The 18009-nt window shown below is 37.1% G+C and overlaps 2 protein-coding genes across 6 annotated transcripts; one reads left to right on the top strand and one right to left on the bottom strand.

Moving 5' to 3' along the window:
* The first annotated feature begins 441 nt into the window (after positions 1–441).
* Positions 442–12077, top strand: LOC112735112 (uncharacterized). Of its 4 annotated transcripts, none has more exons than XM_072205880.1 (15): positions 442–2574; positions 5600–5954; positions 6107–6295; positions 7287–7620; positions 7727–7800; positions 7962–8045; positions 8132–8425; positions 8595–8734; positions 9136–9223; positions 9466–9648; positions 9882–10043; positions 10158–10351; positions 10907–11057; positions 11373–11538; positions 11711–12077. In XM_072205880.1, the coding sequence occupies exons 4-15, from the start codon at positions 7314–7316 to the stop codon at positions 11731–11733; spliced, it is 1866 nt and encodes a 621-aa protein (XP_072061981.1). In that variant the 5' UTR covers positions 442–2574; positions 5600–5954; positions 6107–6295; positions 7287–7313; the 3' UTR covers positions 11734–12077. The 4 variants fall into 4 exon arrangements, with proteins under 4 accessions (XP_072061981.1, XP_072061982.1, XP_025640472.1 ...); XM_072205881.1 differs by lacking the exon at positions 442–2574 and adding an exon at positions 6383–6423 and having other exon boundaries at positions 6039–6295; XM_025784687.3 differs by lacking the exon at positions 442–2574 and adding an exon at positions 6383–6423.
* Positions 12078–12992: 915 nt separating this feature from the next.
* LOC112735127 (nucleolar GTP-binding protein 1) lies at positions 12993–16738 on the bottom strand. Of its 2 annotated transcripts, none has more exons than XM_025784706.3 (3): positions 16153–16738; positions 13553–15593; positions 12993–13264 (listed from the first exon to the last, which is right to left on the bottom strand). In XM_025784706.3, the coding sequence occupies exon 2, from the start codon at positions 15577–15579 to the stop codon at positions 13558–13560; it is 2022 nt and encodes a 673-aa protein (XP_025640491.1). In that variant the 5' UTR covers positions 15580–15593; positions 16153–16738; the 3' UTR covers positions 12993–13264; positions 13553–13557. The 2 variants fall into 2 exon arrangements, with proteins under 2 accessions (XP_025640491.1, XP_025640486.1); XM_025784701.3 differs by having other exon boundaries at positions 12993–13267.
* Between the last annotated feature and the right edge of the window lie 1271 nt (positions 16739–18009).

The raw sequence follows: 18009 nt of genomic DNA on the forward strand, positions 1-18009 counted from the left end.
GAATAACTCTCCTGCGCCTTCTTCCTCAAGCCCTCCTCCATATTGCATTGGGCTTGTAACTTGCTCTCTTTCTCCCGAAGACCATCCCTCTCCTCCTTCAACTTAGCGACCTCCTCCTTCAACTCCTTGTCATTTTTCTAATATATGAGAAGCCTTTCCTCCAACTCTTCAACCCTCGAGGTCGAACCCAGAGAGCTAAGAGGAGTCTTCTAAAAAATATCAAGAAACTTGGTACACACCGGCCCCGCCCTGACACTCTCCTGAGCCAGAATAGTGAGGTGGTTCTAGATAGAAACATCATCCATACCTATACGGGTATGAGGATAGATGTATTTTCGGATAAACGCAGGAGCATCCACCTTAGCCTCACCTTCAAAAGAAGAGCTAGACTCTAAAGTCTTACGCTTCTTCTTCTCTGGCTCAGGAGAAGGTCGGGGGGGAGGGGGCGGCTGAGAAGAAGCCGAGGAGGAAATAACGATAGGTCGAGAAGGGGTCCCCAAATTTTGAGAAGAAGGAGGAGGAGGAAGAGAGGAGCTAGTTACCCTGGCACTGCCGGTCCTGGCGCGAGATCTCGCCTTGACCTCCTGGACTCTCTGGTAAGACTCACTGGAATTCTTCTTCGCCATCTCTGTAAGAAAACAATTAGTAGCCAAAAAGTCAGCGAAACAAGTCGGTAAAAATAAGTCGGAAATAAAGTAGATCAATAAAAATAGCTACCTAGTTGTGTCTGGACAAAGGTCGGCGACCCCTGGAGAAATTTTTTGGTATCCAAATATGGGGCCATCCCCCACACTTCTCGAAGGAACCCCACAACGGCCGCCTCCACTTTATCCAGGTCGTCCAAACCATATTTCTCACAGGGGGAGGCCTCTAACCAGTATAGAGGAAAGCGAGGAGAAGAATTCTCATCCAAGAAAAAGGGGTGGTGACCCCCTACGGCTTGAACTTTGAAAAAGTAATTTTTAAAGTCATGGAAGGATTCATCAAAAAGGGTGAAGACCCTCCGACCTTGTATAGCTCGGAAGGACACCCACTGCTGCTTGTTATTTTGCCCACTGAAGGGCTTGGTCATGTGGAAAAGAAAAAAGAAAATCCTCAAAGAAGTCAGAAAGTCTAAGGCATGGCTGACAAACTGATAAATTTTCAGAAAATCCCAGGAATTGGGATGAAGCTGGGTAGGTGCAACACAACAGTGACGTAAAACAGCAATCTCAAAATCAGAGAAAGGAAGAAAAACGCCCAGGCGGGTGATCATGCTCTCATACATATAAAAGAAATGAAGGACTGCCTCCGAAGCCCTACCGAAGCAAACCCGGTCTTCTGGACCCGGGACAAGCAGTTCATACTTTGGCTCATCCTCATCAGAGGTGCAGAGCCGGTGACGAGTGCGAAGATCAGTAATAAAATCAGTGTCAACCCAAAGTTCCTCCCCTAAGACTGTGACATCGACCCACTGAGCAAGAATTTCTACGGAAGACATTTCTTTTCCTAAAAAGGGTTAGTGAAACCTACAAAGGAAAAAGAAAAGAAAATAAAAAAATGGTCTCTAAAGGGGGGGGTATGGAATCAAACAGAAGCCTACAAATCAACTTCTCTCTCTCTAAAAAATAAAAGCATGCAAACAGAAAGCACGTTGTAAAAAGAGAAGAGAAGAAAAGACTAACCTTTATTTGGAAATAAGGTAGAAGAAGATGAAAGCCTTCAAACAAGGAATGCCCCACTAACGGATGAGAAGAAGAAAATTCGAAAAATCGCAGAAACGAAACAACGAAAGAGAGGGAAAATATTTATAAACACGTTAGGGGCATAATAGTAAAAACAGAAGCGGTCATTAATGAGTGCACCGTTACCAAGGTAATCAATCCCTACGCGAACCTCTAACGGACGCGACGTTTGATTAGACGTAACTGTGAAAATCAAAAGCCACGAAAAGTCACGTCGGCCCCCAATGATCATGTCGGTTCCCTCCTAGGTCGGCTACGACCCTGAGTAGAATACTCGAACCCAAATCTTAAAAGAAATTGGGCTCGAGTAGGGGCACTGTTCATACCCTGACCCAATGATAAGGTCCAGACCCAACGAAAGGCCCAATCCAAAGGATTGAGCCTCACCCTACACCGACCTTCAATCTACGAAGTCGGTGCCTACCATGACTTGCTCTAAAGAAGTCGGGAGCGAGGGATTATCTGGCAGATAAACCCTCACTCAAGAGGATAACTGCCCCTAAAATCTCTCTAACCACTTCCAGGAGCAATATCTCAACTTCCCTAAGATAAAGGGACGGTTATTCCCCTTAAAAGGCGGAACTACTCCAACGGTGGTTATGGGTTCACCACTATAAATACACTGACATCCCTCAGGTATCTCTAAGCCCAATACTCTCTAAACCTGCTTACACCCTTGCTGACTTAGGCATCGGAGTGTCTTTGCAGGTACCACCCCCCATTCTTTCACATACACAACTCGAGGCGGCTCCCAGACGTAAATCAAGTCGGAGACCACCTTCCTCTAGCACTTGGGCCTCACAAACAAGCCCAACCACCGTCCGATTCTAGATAAGCCTCGGAACAAAAGGTATTGTTATGAATATATGATAACGTATATTAAGTAAATCGTGATTTCTTTTGAATTTTTTGTATAGGTTTATTATTAATCCTAAACCCTTACTCCTAAATCTCATACCTTAAAACTTAAAACAACATTTCATAAAACCACGTACCCTAATTTAAATAATTCTAAATCTAAAATACTAAACTCAAAATTCTAATCTATACATAAATAGTAAATTTAAAATCCGAATGTCTAAACTCTAAAACTTAAACACAAAATCTTAATAAAACAATACTAAATCCTAGTTTCTAAACACAAACTCTAATTCCTAATCCAAGAACGATAAATTCTAAACTCCTAATTCTCAAACTTTTAATCATAAACCTTAATTTATAAGTCCCATACCCTAATTTAAAAAACTCTACATCCTAAATTCTAAACATTAACCATAAATTCTAAACTCTAATGCCAAAACTTTAAATTCTTAATTCTAAATCCTAATCTAAAAACATTAAATTTTAATTCCTAATCCTTAACATTAATTCTAATCCTTAAATCTTAGACCCTAATCTAAAAACGCTAGAGTTTAAACACTAATTCCTAAATTTCTAATTCTTAAATCCTAATCCATAAATTATATATCCTAATTCAAAATTTCTTAAACTAAAATTAATAGTAAACCCAAAGCATTAGCTCCTAAATATAATCCAAAAACACACTAAATTTCAATCTCTATGCACCAATCATATTTTTCAACCATAAATCATAATTTAAAAATCTTAAATCTTGAACCTATAATTACTAAATTTTAAATTATAAATCCTAATCCATAAACTACATATCATAAACTAAAAAACTCCTAAGACATAATTTTTAAACCCTATATGCAAATCCTAAATCTTAATACACAAACACTAAATTACGAACAGAAAATCACTAAACTTAAAATCGCAATCCAAAAAATTCTAAATCCTTGCCCCTAAATCTTATATCCTAAAACCTAAACTATAATACTAAATCATAATCCAAAAACTTAAACTCTCAATTTTCGCGTGTTGCACGATAATAATCATAATAAATAATTGCAGACAACACATCAATTAGAAATACTAAAAAAAATCGCTTAATTCCTTCTTATTAAATTCTTTTTCAATTGAGAAATAAAAATTTAATATACCTTTCTTATTAATATATTATAATGCAAATTTTTTTTAAATAAACTTAATTTTGGTAAAATCAAATTGATTAAGACCTTTATTAAGTTCAAATGTGATTAGTATTATTAAGTGTCAATATTTATATCGTATAAAATAATCCATATAATATTAAATAGGCAAACTATTAAATAGTTTTTTTAACTTCGCTTTTGACCTAATCTTTTTTTCAATAACTGCATTTATAAGTATGTGAATTTTTTTAAAAAAATATATATACGTATGTAATTTATATCATTATAATTCTTTTTAAAGACTAATTTTTTTATTACGAATAACGATCTCTATAGATTAATTCTCATTCTTATTACCTCTTTAAAAAGTGTTTACAGTTACAACTCAAATCTTTATAATAATAAGAAAAAAAAAAAACAAATCGCACATTTTTGCTGTGGATAAAAAATTTGACTATTCTGCTAAAAAAATTCTCAACCTATTGTGTATATATACATAACTTTTTACCTAAAAAATACTAGATAATTTAAAATTTAAAGACAAATTTAAAATTTAATATTACTATAATAAATACTTATAAATAATTTTTTTGTTTCCTAATCTGCTTACACGATTTTCCTGGTTTTTCTACATCAATATTAGGTAATAGCTTTATGCAATCCTAATTTAGTTGATAATATATACATAAATATAATTAAATATCCCAACAACATAGTTTGTAATAACTATACATAACATTACAGTGATTTATCATCTGATATTTTGACATTTAGATAACTTACTTTTTAAGATTGTTTTCAAACATTTAATATTATTTAAAAATATTAATTAATGACTGAATACATAATATAGATTTATAATTATTAAATAAGTCAATTACATGAATTATATAGATGACGTAAATTAAAGTAAACAAATAATAAAGTACTCATAAACCTAAGAATACTATAATTCTAAAATTTAAATTATAAATCCGAAAAACCTAATCTGACAAACTGTCTTTAAATCCTATACCCAAATTTAAATAACCCTAAACCTTAAACTTATACATTAATAGTAAATCTAAAATTCTAATACCACTAGCTATATCCTAAAGCTTAAATACAAAATTCTAATTCAAAATCCCTCAACTCTAAATTCTAATTTCTAAATATTAACCCTTATTCCTAATTTAAAAATTATAAATTCAAAATTTTAAATTTTAATAATAAATCTTAAATTTCAAACTATGTACTGATTTAGACTTTGTTCGAATATAAGAAAGAAAATAAAAAAAAGTTACTTATGTATTGTTTAGATGAAGAGAAAATTGATAGAAAAAAATAAAAAAATTTCTTTTATTTAAATAAAAAATTATAATAATATAAAATTACATTAATATTATTAAATATTTTATTTTTTTATTAATCAAAAAATAAAATTATAATTTCACTAACTTTTATCTATTTTTCTTCTATTTTCATCTCATCTATGGAGAGAAAAATTTTTTATGAGACCCACCTTATATTTTTTCTTTTCATCCATTTTTCCTGTCCATCCAAACAACAAAAGATTCACTTTTTCACTCTTTTTCTTTTTTCCTATTTTTTTTCGGAACTCTCATGTGAAAAAAAAAAACTTGGGAGAATAAAATATGAGACCAAAATTAAATAAAAGAAAAAAATAATGAAGAATTAGATTAAACATTGAACAACATCCAATTTTTTTTACTATTGGAGACCTTCTCCCTTTTTTTTCCCCTTCATTTTCCATAAATCCAAACAATCCCTTAGAGTAATAATTATAAGTCTTAATTTTTTTTATTATACACCAAAAGAAATTATTATAGGTGATCATTTATCATTTATAAGTCTTAATTTATTTTTTATTATCCACTTCAGTTCAAAATCCAGTCTGTCCCTCAACTCTCACACGGACTCAGCCCATCTCCACTCTCCTCCTCACTGTCGCAGTCCCTGTCGCAGCCGCCGTTGTTCATCACCCGTCTCCCACAGTCACACTTCGAAGCTGTTGTCCGTCGTCCTTCGCGCAGCTCGCACCCGCTGTCATCCTCCGCGGTTGAGCTGAAACTGAAAAGTGAAAAGGCAACAAAGAACAAAGCACCCCCGCAGTCCCGCAGCCCACAGCCCCCTCAGCCACCGCAGCCACCGGAGCCCCCGCAGTCACCGCAGCTCCCGCAGCCCCACTTCATTGTCATCGCGGAACTCTCCTCTGCTGGAAAGCTCCGTCGCCAAGGTAATTAATTTGTCACCGATTCCAACATGCATGCTTACCGTTATATAATGTTATTGTTGGTTAATTGATGATTATATGATGAAGCAACTATACGATGCCGGAGCAAGAAAAGTGTGGGTTCTGAGTACATTTTCATTGGGGTGCTTTGCCAGGAGGTAGAACTGCAGCAGGAGGACCTTTAAGACTGTGTTCTGATATTGTCAATGGAGAAGCTCAATTATTCAATGGTCAATTAGCATCAACTGTTAGTTCTTTGCAAGCCACACTTTCTGGTTCTACCTTTCAATTCATTGATTTCTGTGCTGCACTGCCCAAGATCATACAAAATCTTTTTAGTTCAGGTTAGTGTGGCTCTCATGTGCTATTTAATTTGGTGGCAATTGATAATCACCATATCATGTATGTTTTAAGTTAATTAATCATTTCAGGGTCTATAAATGTTGCAAACGGATGTTGTGGGACTGGACTGGTAGGGATTGCAGAGACATATAACTTAGCCCTTTCAATTCATTGATTTCTATGCTGGAATCAATTGAGTTGTTTATGCTATGATTCTGATTTTGAATTGTTTATGCTGATTTTTCTGATTTGTTGATTTTGGTTGTTTATTTGTCTGATCTGAGTTGTTGAAGATACTGTGGTGCAAAGCTATGTTGGAATTTTTCTTTGTTTATTTTGATTTTTCTGATCGAGTTATTTATGCTGATGTTTCTTATTCTTATTTGTCATTTATGAGCATTTTTATTTTTATTAGTTATAATTTTGATGTTTGAAGATGCTTGTGAATTTTTAATGATAAATTATGGATAATTTATTAGGTAAAATTGTAAATTTTTAAATTTTATCAACTTAAGATCAATAAATTTAAATAATTAAAATTATATATTAAATTTTTAATAATTTTATTTTATATTTAATTAAACCAGTTAAACTTCGGTTGAACCTCTGAACTATTGAACCAGTCACTCTACCGGTTCATTAACCGGTTGGTTCTCGCAACCTATTTCGCAAGTAAACTAAGAACTGTGCTCTCCATTTAAATTGAGAAAGGATTTTATACAAGTGACTAGTTTATTTTCTACTTTTGCATTATTAGTTATGTTTAAGAATTGATACTTGATTGTTATTAATGTATTTGTGAAGGCTTGCTTTTGAATTTTTAATTTAAGCTTATTTTTTGTAATTTTATATTTATATTTAATTGTGATTGGATCCACCGGTTCAACTAGTAACCCACTAGTTAAACCAGTGACCCAATGATCCTGTCTTATGACCGGATTGATTACTGGTTCAATTCTCATAACTATGCTTAGCTCCGCTTGTTGTAAACAGTTAACAGTTGAGTTGAGAATTGCTGCAATGTCATCTCTTGTTCAGCACTTGCAAGCTCCCACTTCCATCCCTAAAACCCTGATCTCGATTTTCTCATTCCCTTTCTCCCCTCCCTTCCTTTCTACTATTTCCATCTCCCGTCGGACACTCCCCTGCTCCGCCCTACGCACCACCCACGACCGCCACGAACCGTCCCACAAACTTGACCACCACGAATTTTCCGACACTGACAATGAAGATGAAAACGAGGAGCTTGATGTCAACGCGCTAGAGCAAGAAGCCAAGGACGCTGTCGAAGCTTACTCTACCTCTCTCTCACACATTCTCACCATTGGTCACTCTACATTTTTAAACTCTCCTTTTCATTTTGCTTATTCACGAAACTCCTCAGTAACTCTATTTTTATTTTTCTTTGTGTTTTTTGTGTCTGGTGATTTCAGATGACGAGAAAAATGATATTAAGCAAACAGCTAAAAGACACAAGAGGGGTAAAATCGGAGCTAACAATGTCAGGGTAACATTCAGCTTTGTTTTCTGAATTATGGAACTCTTTATATTCTGGAGGAATCTGAGAATACAGGAGCAGTTGCATGATTGTATGTAGTTATGAGTTCAATATCTTTAAGACATTGAAATAAAATAGGTTTTGAAAGAGGTTACTGATTTGAATGGCAGATCCCTGACAACCTTCTCCCAAGAGTTGCAATTGTAGGGAGGCCAAATGTTGGCAAATCAGCCTTGTTCAACCGTCTTGTTGGGGTATTTGATCTTTCTTTGAGCTTTAAATTGGGAATTAAAGTTCGTCTGTGTTTTTAAAATCGTCTTCTTGCTGCTTATATTGTTAGGGAAACAGGGCAATTGTGGTGGACGAACCTGGGGTGACTAGGGATCGCTTGTATGGTAGGTCCTACTGGGGAGACCGTGAATTCATGGTGGTGGACACAGGCGGGGTTCTTACTCTTTCAAAATCACAAGCTAATGTTATGGAAGATCTGGCTATTACTACTACAGTTGGTATGGATGGTATTCCGCTTGCCACTAGAGAGGCTGCAGTTGCCAGGATGCCATCAATGATCGAGAGGCAAGCGGTTGCAGCTGTCGAAGAATCATCTGTTATTGTTTTCGTCGTTGATGGTCAGGTATTTTGATGCTTGCATAAAATATTTTATTTTTTTCACATTGAGTCTATTGTGAGTCATGATTGATAACATCTGGGGGTTTTATGTATATTAAGTGTGTCATATGATCTTGTTTTATTAAACTACTCCTGATCATCACCCGAAGATCATAGTTGATTATGCTAAACAGGCAGGTCCATCGGCTGCCGATGAGGAGATTGCGGATTGGCTTCGTAGAAACTACTCAGATAAATGTGTCATTCTTGCAGTTAACAAGTGTGAATCTCCACGCAAAGGAATTTTGCAGGCATCTGAATTTTGGTCCCTTGGGTAAGTTATATTTGTGAGCATTCCCTTCCATGGGTGAGTCATTGGGTGGGAAAGTTACATGCTTGAGGCATGATTAGACACAATTCAACATGATCATGATACACTCTTATTTTTATGGTCTCTTGGCATGGATATCGTGGACTAGATATACAATATGTTATGTTTGCTTTTGATGTCATTTTTTAAATGTGGTTTTGAATTTGCCTTAATGAGCATGAATTGTTTGTGGATTGGTTTGAAGATCCAGTTGAGGTCTGAGATGGAACTGATTAATTTTGCCAACATATAATCATGCAGACTCTGATACTGTGTTAAAAAACTCTCTTCCAAAAGCTTAAGCCACTGGTTATGAGCAAATGAGTAGTTTTGAATCTAACGTATATTACTTGCTACTATATCAGGTTTGAACCAATTCCAATATCAGCTATATCAGGCACTGGAACTGGAGATCTTCTTGATCTTGTTTGTTCAGGGTTGCAAAAAGTTGAGGTTGGTTTCTATGAAGATTGAATTTTCTTCTGTATATATCATTGATAATAGCTAACTTTGGTTCCTATCTTTTTTCATGTCACAAGAAAGTGGGTTTGACTAAATCATGCTTTCTCCAAAACAGTAACAAATCATGGGAACTTCATTAAAAATATTATAATTACCATCATAGATCAGCTTGTTTTAATCTTATTTGAATCCCGAGCTTGTTTAATTTATGATTTATTTTTGCAAAACAATAGGAGCCAAACAATATTGATGAAGAAGAAGATTATGTCCCTGCAATCTCAATTGTTGGCAGACCAAATGTTGGCAAGAGTAGCATTTTGAATGCACTAGTTGGTGAGGACAGAACAATAGTAAGCCCTGTCAGTGGCACTACACGTGATGCCATTGATACTGAATTTACCGGACCAGATGGCCAGGTTTGATTCTTTTGGTGACTATCCAGTAGTTCAATTTTTGTGAAGCTAATGACTACTTAATAACATGTTTTATGAATTTATGCTGTGAGAATGAAAACTAGGAAGGATTTGTTAGTTATAAGGTTTTCCCACTTGGTTCATATGGCTAATTTACTTGGACCATAATTATATTTGTATGAGCTTTTTGAATTTTGGGTCAACATGGTAATTGACTTCTGGTATTCTTTCTGTAGAAATTCCAGCTTATTGATACTGCCGGAATCAGGAAAAGAGCAGCTGTAGCCTCAGCTGGAAGTACCACAGAGGCTTTGTCGGTGAATAGAGCATTTCGTGCTATTCGCCGTTCTGATGTTGTTGCCCTTGTAATTGAGGCCATGGCTTGTATCACAGAACAGGTTCTTGATAGATGCTTTTATTTTATGTATTCTAGTTCATAATCAATTTTCATACACTGGTTATTCATTTATTTAATTTATTTTTCCTCACACATCTATGAATATGTTTTGAAGGACTACAAGATAGCTGAAAGAATAGAACAAGAAGGGAAAGGTTGTGTAATAGTTGTTAACAAGTGGGATACAATACCAAATAAGAACCAGCAGACTGCAACATACTATGAGCAAGATGTCAGAGAGAAGCTTCGAATACTTGACTGGGCTCCAATTGTTTATTCTACTGCAATAGCTGGCCATAGTGTTGACAAGTATGTTTTAGCTGAAATATTATTGATAAATTTAATCTGCATCATATACGAACCGTTCATTCTGTGACTTACTCCATCTTTTCCTTAAAAACAGGTTCACCCTTCTGTGGAGTTCATCTTTATAAATAAATAATAGCTTGAAATTGACATTGTGAATGAGCCCAATTTTTTATATTTTGTTGAAATTTAGGGTTTGCTATATAGGGATGGTGGTAGTTACATAATCTCCATTGCATAAATAGTCTATACTAGACTAGTACTACCAAAATGATTTCATAAATTATTTATAGGGCTTGAGTTATGCTCATGGAAATGGACTCGGCTATTTCAAACAAATTCTCTATTTCAGTTACAGCCTTACAGGCTTTCTTTTCTCCCTTACTATAGAGTGTAATTAATGCTTTAGATCAATTATGGTGGATAGGTTTCTTGGAGGTAGACAATAATTTAGTGCCATATTTGTCATGATATTATGACTTACTCAGGATTGAAATCTTTTATTGGAGTTGATCCTCTGAGAGAATTGTTGATTCCCTTTTACTTTTTTGAACAAAGGATTATTGATGCTGCTAGTGAGGTTGAAAAGGAGAGATCAAGAAGACTCGGAACTTCTATACTAAATCAAGTAGTGCTGGAAGCAGTGGCTTTTAAGCCTCCTCCTAGGACACGAGCTGGTAAAAGAGGGCGTGTTTACTATTGTACACAGGTATGTCCATGTAATGATGCTTGTAATAGTTGCTATTGTATGCCTTTAGCTTAGATGTTTGTATGAATCCCTGTTTGTTGTCCTGTTGCCTTTATTTTAATGCCGGAGTATTGCCCTTTGCATTTGTTAAGATGTTAAAATGAATAATATATTTTACTGGTGAAAACTTTTACCAATGAGAACTTGAATGATATGATTAATGCCAACTGGATCAATCATGAGGTGGGTTGTTTCCACTTGACATACTCACAAGTCATAATGCAATTTAATTACTTATTATCATATACACTCTTGCTGGGTGTTGTTCCCTTGCAGGCTGCTATAAGGCCCCCTACATTTGTGTTCTTTGTCAATGATGCAAAACTTTTTCCCGAGACTTACCGCCGCTATATGGAGAGGCAACTGCGTACTGATGCTGGTTTTTCTGGTACACCCATTCGACTTTTGTGGCGTAGCAGAAGGAGAGTGGGAAAAGATGAAGGTCAGTGTTTGAGGTGCTTGTGATATCAATTATATATTTTCTTCTAATTTGTTTTCTGTTTTCCTGCTTTCGATCATCATTTTCTAATTTTCTTGTCTCATCCCCTAAAATGGTTCACGTTAAGAATGCTATGGACATGAATATATGAACTTGCTAATTGATTTTCTCACAGGCAAAGCACAAGAATCCAAATGAATCTTTCATCAATTGATTAAAATTTGGCATCAATTACACTATAAAGATCAGACATTTTATCATGGAAAAAGTGGTTCTGGTTCTGTTTGTGTTGGTCAAAAAGAAGGGGTCTTAGAATCAGCAATACCAAGATTGCCCAATACGTGCAAGCTGAAATCTATCAAGATTATTGAAAGCTCCAAAATGATGGGAAATGCGCTTGAAATGTGGATGATACTAACTTATTATTTACAGTGATCAGAATGTTTTTGTAATCCTTAAGCATATTCAATCGTCAACAAATACATTGTAAATTTATGTATAGAAGTTGTTACATCAAATATATGTTATTCAATTACCAAGTATTCAATCTTTTTAATGCTGAACATGCAATTAGTGATGGTTAAACAAATTGTTACCAAGTAATTGTTACCTTTATGCCATATAATAAGCTAGGCTACATCTTACTTTGCCACTTGGGAGTGCAACACGGCCAAGTGACTTAGCCAATCACCATCAGCAAGTACAATACAGGAAACATCAAAACTTACAATTCTGACCGCATTAACTGTCTAAGGAAAGTAGGTATGGTATGAGGATTTCATTGACATCTTCGTTATGATATACTAAGTCGCTTTTTTTGGGGTCTTGATATACTAAGTTCTTTTATCCGCAGAAACGGTATTTTCATTGTTTTGTTTTTATAATCTGCGGGCCTCAAACACATTTGTTACCCAACATACTAAGAATAAAACTTGATTCAATACAACAAACCGAAACCTAAACCCAAAATATTTGACAATATCCATTTGGAGCTAAACAAATTAATTAATAAATTACCATAAGCATTAGGTATAGTATGATTTTCTAATGCATCCAAGCACTTCTTCCTCTTTATAATCGGTAACTACTATATTTTCATACACTTGTAGTTCTAGGAACTTCAATTTTGTTTACTTACTAGGCATTAAACTTATGTGAGGGAATCTTAGAACAATGAATAACTAGAGTTGATTCCGTATCACCCAAAACTACGGATTCAAATTGCGGAATTAGTGATATAATTCTCATGTTAGACTACCTATATTATACTCTAAGTACAGCCTTTTTTCCAATCCTGCAATAATGCGAAATACTTGTGATAAATTACCCTTTGATGCGCACTAAACTTGTAATGCTAAACTTCCAATAACTACACAAAAGCTTGGAACAAGTTCAGACCAAACGATGCAGAATGCTGAAACAATACTTATTTACTTTCGAGTTTATGTGACGAAACATTTAAAAAAGCTCAACCATCTTCATTCGTTCAAATAACTATATTATAAGGTCCCCCAAAATTTGACAAAACATACAACTATGAATAATGCAAGCTGTGCAACAGACAGTGAAAATTCTAAAATAAAATTGAAGCAGAGGTATATAATAAAATTTTGGCAACATTAGCATACTTAAATCTAACACAGTATCACTAATATAGAGAAACAAAACTTTTGGCAGCCTCAAGTAATGCCGAGAAACTTCTCCAACAACCAGCATAAAACAATTTCCCCTGCTGAGAAAAAATGAAGAACCAACTTATAGGATCAGAATAAATGTATGTGCAAGGGAAACTAACTAGTGATGAAATTTTGGCATGTCAGCATTCAACAGCTACAAGAGCATGCATGTAATGAAATCTAATGTATGTATAAAATAAACTTAACTACAGAAGTAACTTTGGCATGACAGCAGTCAACAGCTACAGAAGCATGCAATGAAATCTAAGGTTTGTGGAGAGTTAGTAGACTTAGTAAAGCAAGATGCACAAAGAATAAGATGTAAAGGCCAAAAACATTACCTTTTTCAGCGCCTATCGGTTTTTCCAGTGGAGCGCTTTCCAGAAAACAAGTGCTTCGGCTTAAGAGTTGGTATGACTCTATCAGCTTCTCCGCGGCGAGCTTGCTTGTTTCTCTTCTTGACAGATTTCTTTGCAAGTTTAATCGCCTTGATCTTTTGTGCAGAGTCCTTTAAGCCCTCTCCGGGCACAACTTCATGTGGTGGGCGAGATACAGACCTGGATCGTGAACGTGACCTACTCAGGCGCTGCTTCTTGTCGGGTGTATCACCATCAACATCCATACTGTCTCCACCATCAGGTGACCTGTCCCTCTTCCGACCTCTCCTAGAGACAGACCTACTTCGCATTCTCTGGATTGCCAGACTGGGATCAAGCCCCAGAGAAGACAACTGCCTACCCATTCTCTCAGATGTGAATTTCTTGTCTTTGTCGAATTTCCTAGGAACAGTTGGCCGGCTCTCCGCATTGCTCTTCTTAATCCTATGCTGTTGGATGAGCAAGCTTTTCTTTTTTCTAATCTCAGCTAAAGCTGCTTGCTGTTCTGGAGTCAACTCAGCTCCATCAATCTCAAACTCGCCATTTTCCTCTTCTGCCTGTCTTATGCCCTCTTCTCTTTCCAACTCTTCAACCCTTTGGAGAATATCAGGATCAATGAAGTCATACACATTGTGACCATCCAAAATTTCTGGCAGTATATCTTCTTTCCATTCATCATTAGCCAAAATGTAATGCTTCCTCAAGTTCATTGAGTATACACCTGCTCCACCATTCGCATTCTCCAGATCCTTCTCGGTTTTTCTCTTTTCCTTTTCAGCTGCTGCTTTTGCTTTAGCTTCCAAAACAGCCTGAGGAATGCATGGTGGCCTTTCCTTCTGGTCACGTTGTTTTGGTATCGCAACATGAAACCTATTCAAGCAGTCATTAATTTTCTTTGACTTCATCTTCACCTCCACCCTCTGATTCAGTAGCCTCTCACATGCTGCATTTTTCACAGAAATCACCCCTTCCTCTGTCAAAGTGCTCATGGTCAACAACACACTGTCATCACTTGTTGCCTCACCTCCTTGGCCAATTACAGTCTTCAAGGCTTCGGATTTCATCTCGATGACCAGCTTCATGTCTTCCTCAGATATCCCCTCCAGTGGTTGCAAGTCGGTCTTGTTGCACACTATGATCAGCGGCTTGTTCATAAACAAAGACTTAATGCTGTGAAATAGAGCTGCCTGCTGAGCAATACTATAACCACAAGACCCAGATATATCCAAGAAAAACAGTATTGCAGCTCTCAGATGAGCTAAAGCAGTAATACTGCACATCTCAATAATATTTCGATCCTCAAAAGGCCTGTCCAAAATACCCGGTGTATCAATTACTTGGTACCTCAGGTATTTGTAGTCTGTGTGGCCAACGAACAGCGACTTTGTGGTGAAAGCATAAGGCTGCACATCCACATCAGCTCTTGTAATTTTGTTAATGAATGAACTCTTGCCAACATTAGGGTAGCCACAAATCAAAATAGTCCTGGTGTTTGGATCTATCGACGGAAGCCTAGCCATATGTTGCCTAACCTGTTCGAGGTAAGCCAAACTCGGGCCAATCCTCTTGATGACAGTGCACATGCGACCAAGAGCAGCAACCTTCAGACACTTGCACCGGTACAGCGAGTCACCATACTTCAACAGCTTCACATAGTCTTTTGCAATCTTACCAATAAGATTCCTGGCGGTGTTGATCTGTCCAAGTGCAAGCTTGTAATGGTCTTTGTTGTAGAGCACGTGGAGGAGATCTCCGTAGAACGGGTGAATATCGTCGAGGCGAGGAAACTCATCAATGATGGTAGAGATCTTGTCATGGAAATTTTGTTGAGTGTACTTCACTTTTCGCATATAAAACTGACGGAGACGGGAAATTGCATATCCTTTGTGCACGACGGTTGGTGTCTGGCGCTGGGTACGGGAGAGGATGATGTCAACAAAGTCCTTCCCATTCGGCACTACCGTAATCTTCTTGAAGTTATACTGCACCATTGTGTTGAATCAACCTATCCCAGACACAGATTAAAATGAAATGCACAAAAAGGTGGAGGCACTGCAAGAATCGAAGTTTAAAACATATTCCCACACTAATTGATCAATAATACTAGTTTTAAGCAGAGAATGAGGAGATTTAGGTTTTCTTAGCTAAGGAAACTAGCGAATTGAATTGCAGGAATTCAACACCAAGAATACAGAATATAGAGTACAGAATAGCATAGCTAATCATTCAATGATTCAAGTTATGTAAGGGAGAGCTTTAAGATGGTTCAATCATCGCTAACAACCAGATATGCGTTCAATCTTGCCAGAATCAAGCAACAATTCAGCAATCATCAACAACAATTTCATATCTAAAATCAGTAACAACAGAAATTATATATGATTGCAAATTAGTAATTACAATGAAGCAACAACACAAATTCGGCAACAACAGAACCAACTGCAACAACTAAAAAACTTCATGCCAACAATAACTTCAGAATCCAATTTCAGAACACACATTCAGCTCAGAATCTTAAAAATTAACTAGAAAATAAAGATGAAACTGAAGAAGAAATGGCCTACCGGTGAGACGCCGGGGGAGGAACGGCGGTGACAGAGTGAGCTCGGAGGAACACGGCACTGACAGCGACCTCGTAGAGATAGAGAGAGAGCTTGAGAGAGACGCCAGGAGCCGAGCAGGAGTAGTTCGCGATGGCAACGAGAAGAGCTCAGAGCAGAGATTCCACGGCGAGGAGAAGATGGTGAGTGGCAGAGACGTTCCGCGACTGCACCCTCTGTCGGTCACAATTCCGGCGGCGACGGTGAGCTCTGGCCGAGGAGAGGAGTTCGGCGATGGTAGGAGCTGCTGCCTGCTCCAGCTGGTGGTGGCTGGCTGATGAGTGTTGATGATGAGTTGATGAATCAAGGGACTAGGGAGGCCTTTAGGATTAACTGGTTAAGAGAGGGTGAGTGAGTGAGTGGAGGCTAGGGTTGCCGTTTGAGCCTTTGGAGTTTGGAGGCTAGGGTTGCTTCCTGAATCAGGAAGGGGGCTGGAAGGAGGAGTGAGTGAGTGAGGGTGCTGCAATTTGGTTAGGGTTTTTTTTTGGAGTTTGAAACAAAACGGCGCCGTTTGAGGAAATTTTTGAAAATCGGTCGGTCACGATTCAATTTGACTGACCGGTTCGACAGTTTGACAGCGGTTTTTAAATTTGGCCATTATAGTTTTGAGTATATATCTATTTTGGTCCTCAAACAATTAATTTTGTCCGTCACTTAGGCTTTTGGTTCCATCAACTCTAACGGAAGACAAAATGGTTCCTGAAAACTCTAACATAGGACAAAATAATCCTTGACAACTCTAACAAGGGACAAAATAATCCCGGACCCCTTTATTCGAAAACGACACTGTTCTTCCCCAATTTTTATCACATCTCGCATAACTCTAACATTCATACTCTCCTTCTTCACCTTCACAATCTTCTTTTTCATCTTTTCCTTCCTCCTCTTTAGCTCCAAGATTAAGTCATGGTGTAATTGTCACACGTGTCGCACCTATCTCAACATATCATGGACCACACACTTCCTAAATCTTTGTGACTGGTACATCCATCTCCTCTGCACTTTACTCACCAAAAGTATCCACTTTCACGTCTTTGATAACATCACTTTGATAACATCACCTCCAACCCTGACAACGTCCACGACATCCTTAAGACCAAGTTCTACAACTACTCCAAAGGCATGCCTTTCTCCACTCTCCGGCAAGCAACATAGATTGTTGGACATTAGAACATTATGAGAAGATTCTCCTTCGACATCATATACAAATTCTCATTTGAAATAGACACTGAGTGCTTCATTCCTTCTTTCCCGGAGTCCAAGTTGGCAGACAATTTCGACCTCGCATCCAAGTTATCACAACGAGCAATGTCGCCGTTGCCGCTCATATAGAAACTGAAGCGATTACTGAACATTGGTATGGAGAAGAAGCTGAAGGAAGCGATTGGAGTGGTGGACAATGTGGTCATGGAGATGTTAGGGCAGAGGAGGAAGCAGATGGCAATGACGACGACGAGTCTTAACAAATCAGACTTGCTGTCTAGATTCATGGGATCCATCGAAGACGACAACTACTTGAGAGACATAAGCATTAGTTTCCTGGGTATGACTTGGTTGAGAACAAGTTGATGATTTTTTTCTTGTAAATATTAAATTTATAGAGTGTGCATTGTGTAGTTTGAAGTTATAGTGTTAGACTGTTAGTGTTATGCGATATATGATGGAAATTGGGAGAGAACACTGTTGTTTCCGAACAGAGGAGATCAAGGACCATTTTGTCCCCTGTTAGAGTTGTCAGGAACTATTTTGTCCTCCGTTAGAATTAACGGAGTAAAGGACCTGAGTGACTGACGGAGTTAATTGTTAGGGACCAATCGAATA

This window comes from Arachis hypogaea, chromosome 2 (assembly GCF_003086295.3).
Source record: "Arachis hypogaea cultivar Tifrunner chromosome 2, arahy.Tifrunner.gnm2.J5K5, whole genome shotgun sequence".
NCBI lineage: Eukaryota > Viridiplantae > Streptophyta > Magnoliopsida > Fabales > Fabaceae > Arachis > Arachis hypogaea.

Bases quoted from the DNA above. Each gene is read 5' to 3' on its own strand.
- LOC112735112 (XM_072205880.1), top strand. From the start codon at position 7,314: ATGTCATCTCTTGTTCAGCACTTGCAAGCTCCCACTTCCATCCCTAAA. The intron at 7,621-7,726 runs GTCACTCTACAT...TGGTGATTTCAG, and splicing joins CTCACACATTCTCACCATTG to ATGACGAGAAAAATGATATT. The intron at 8,426-8,594 runs GTATTTTGATGC...TATGCTAAACAG, and splicing joins TTTTCGTCGTTGATGGTCAG to GCAGGTCCATCGGCTGCCGA.
- LOC112735127 (XM_025784706.3), bottom strand. From the start codon at position 15,579: ATGGTGCAGTATAACTTCAAGAAGATTACGGTAGTGCCGAATGGGAAG.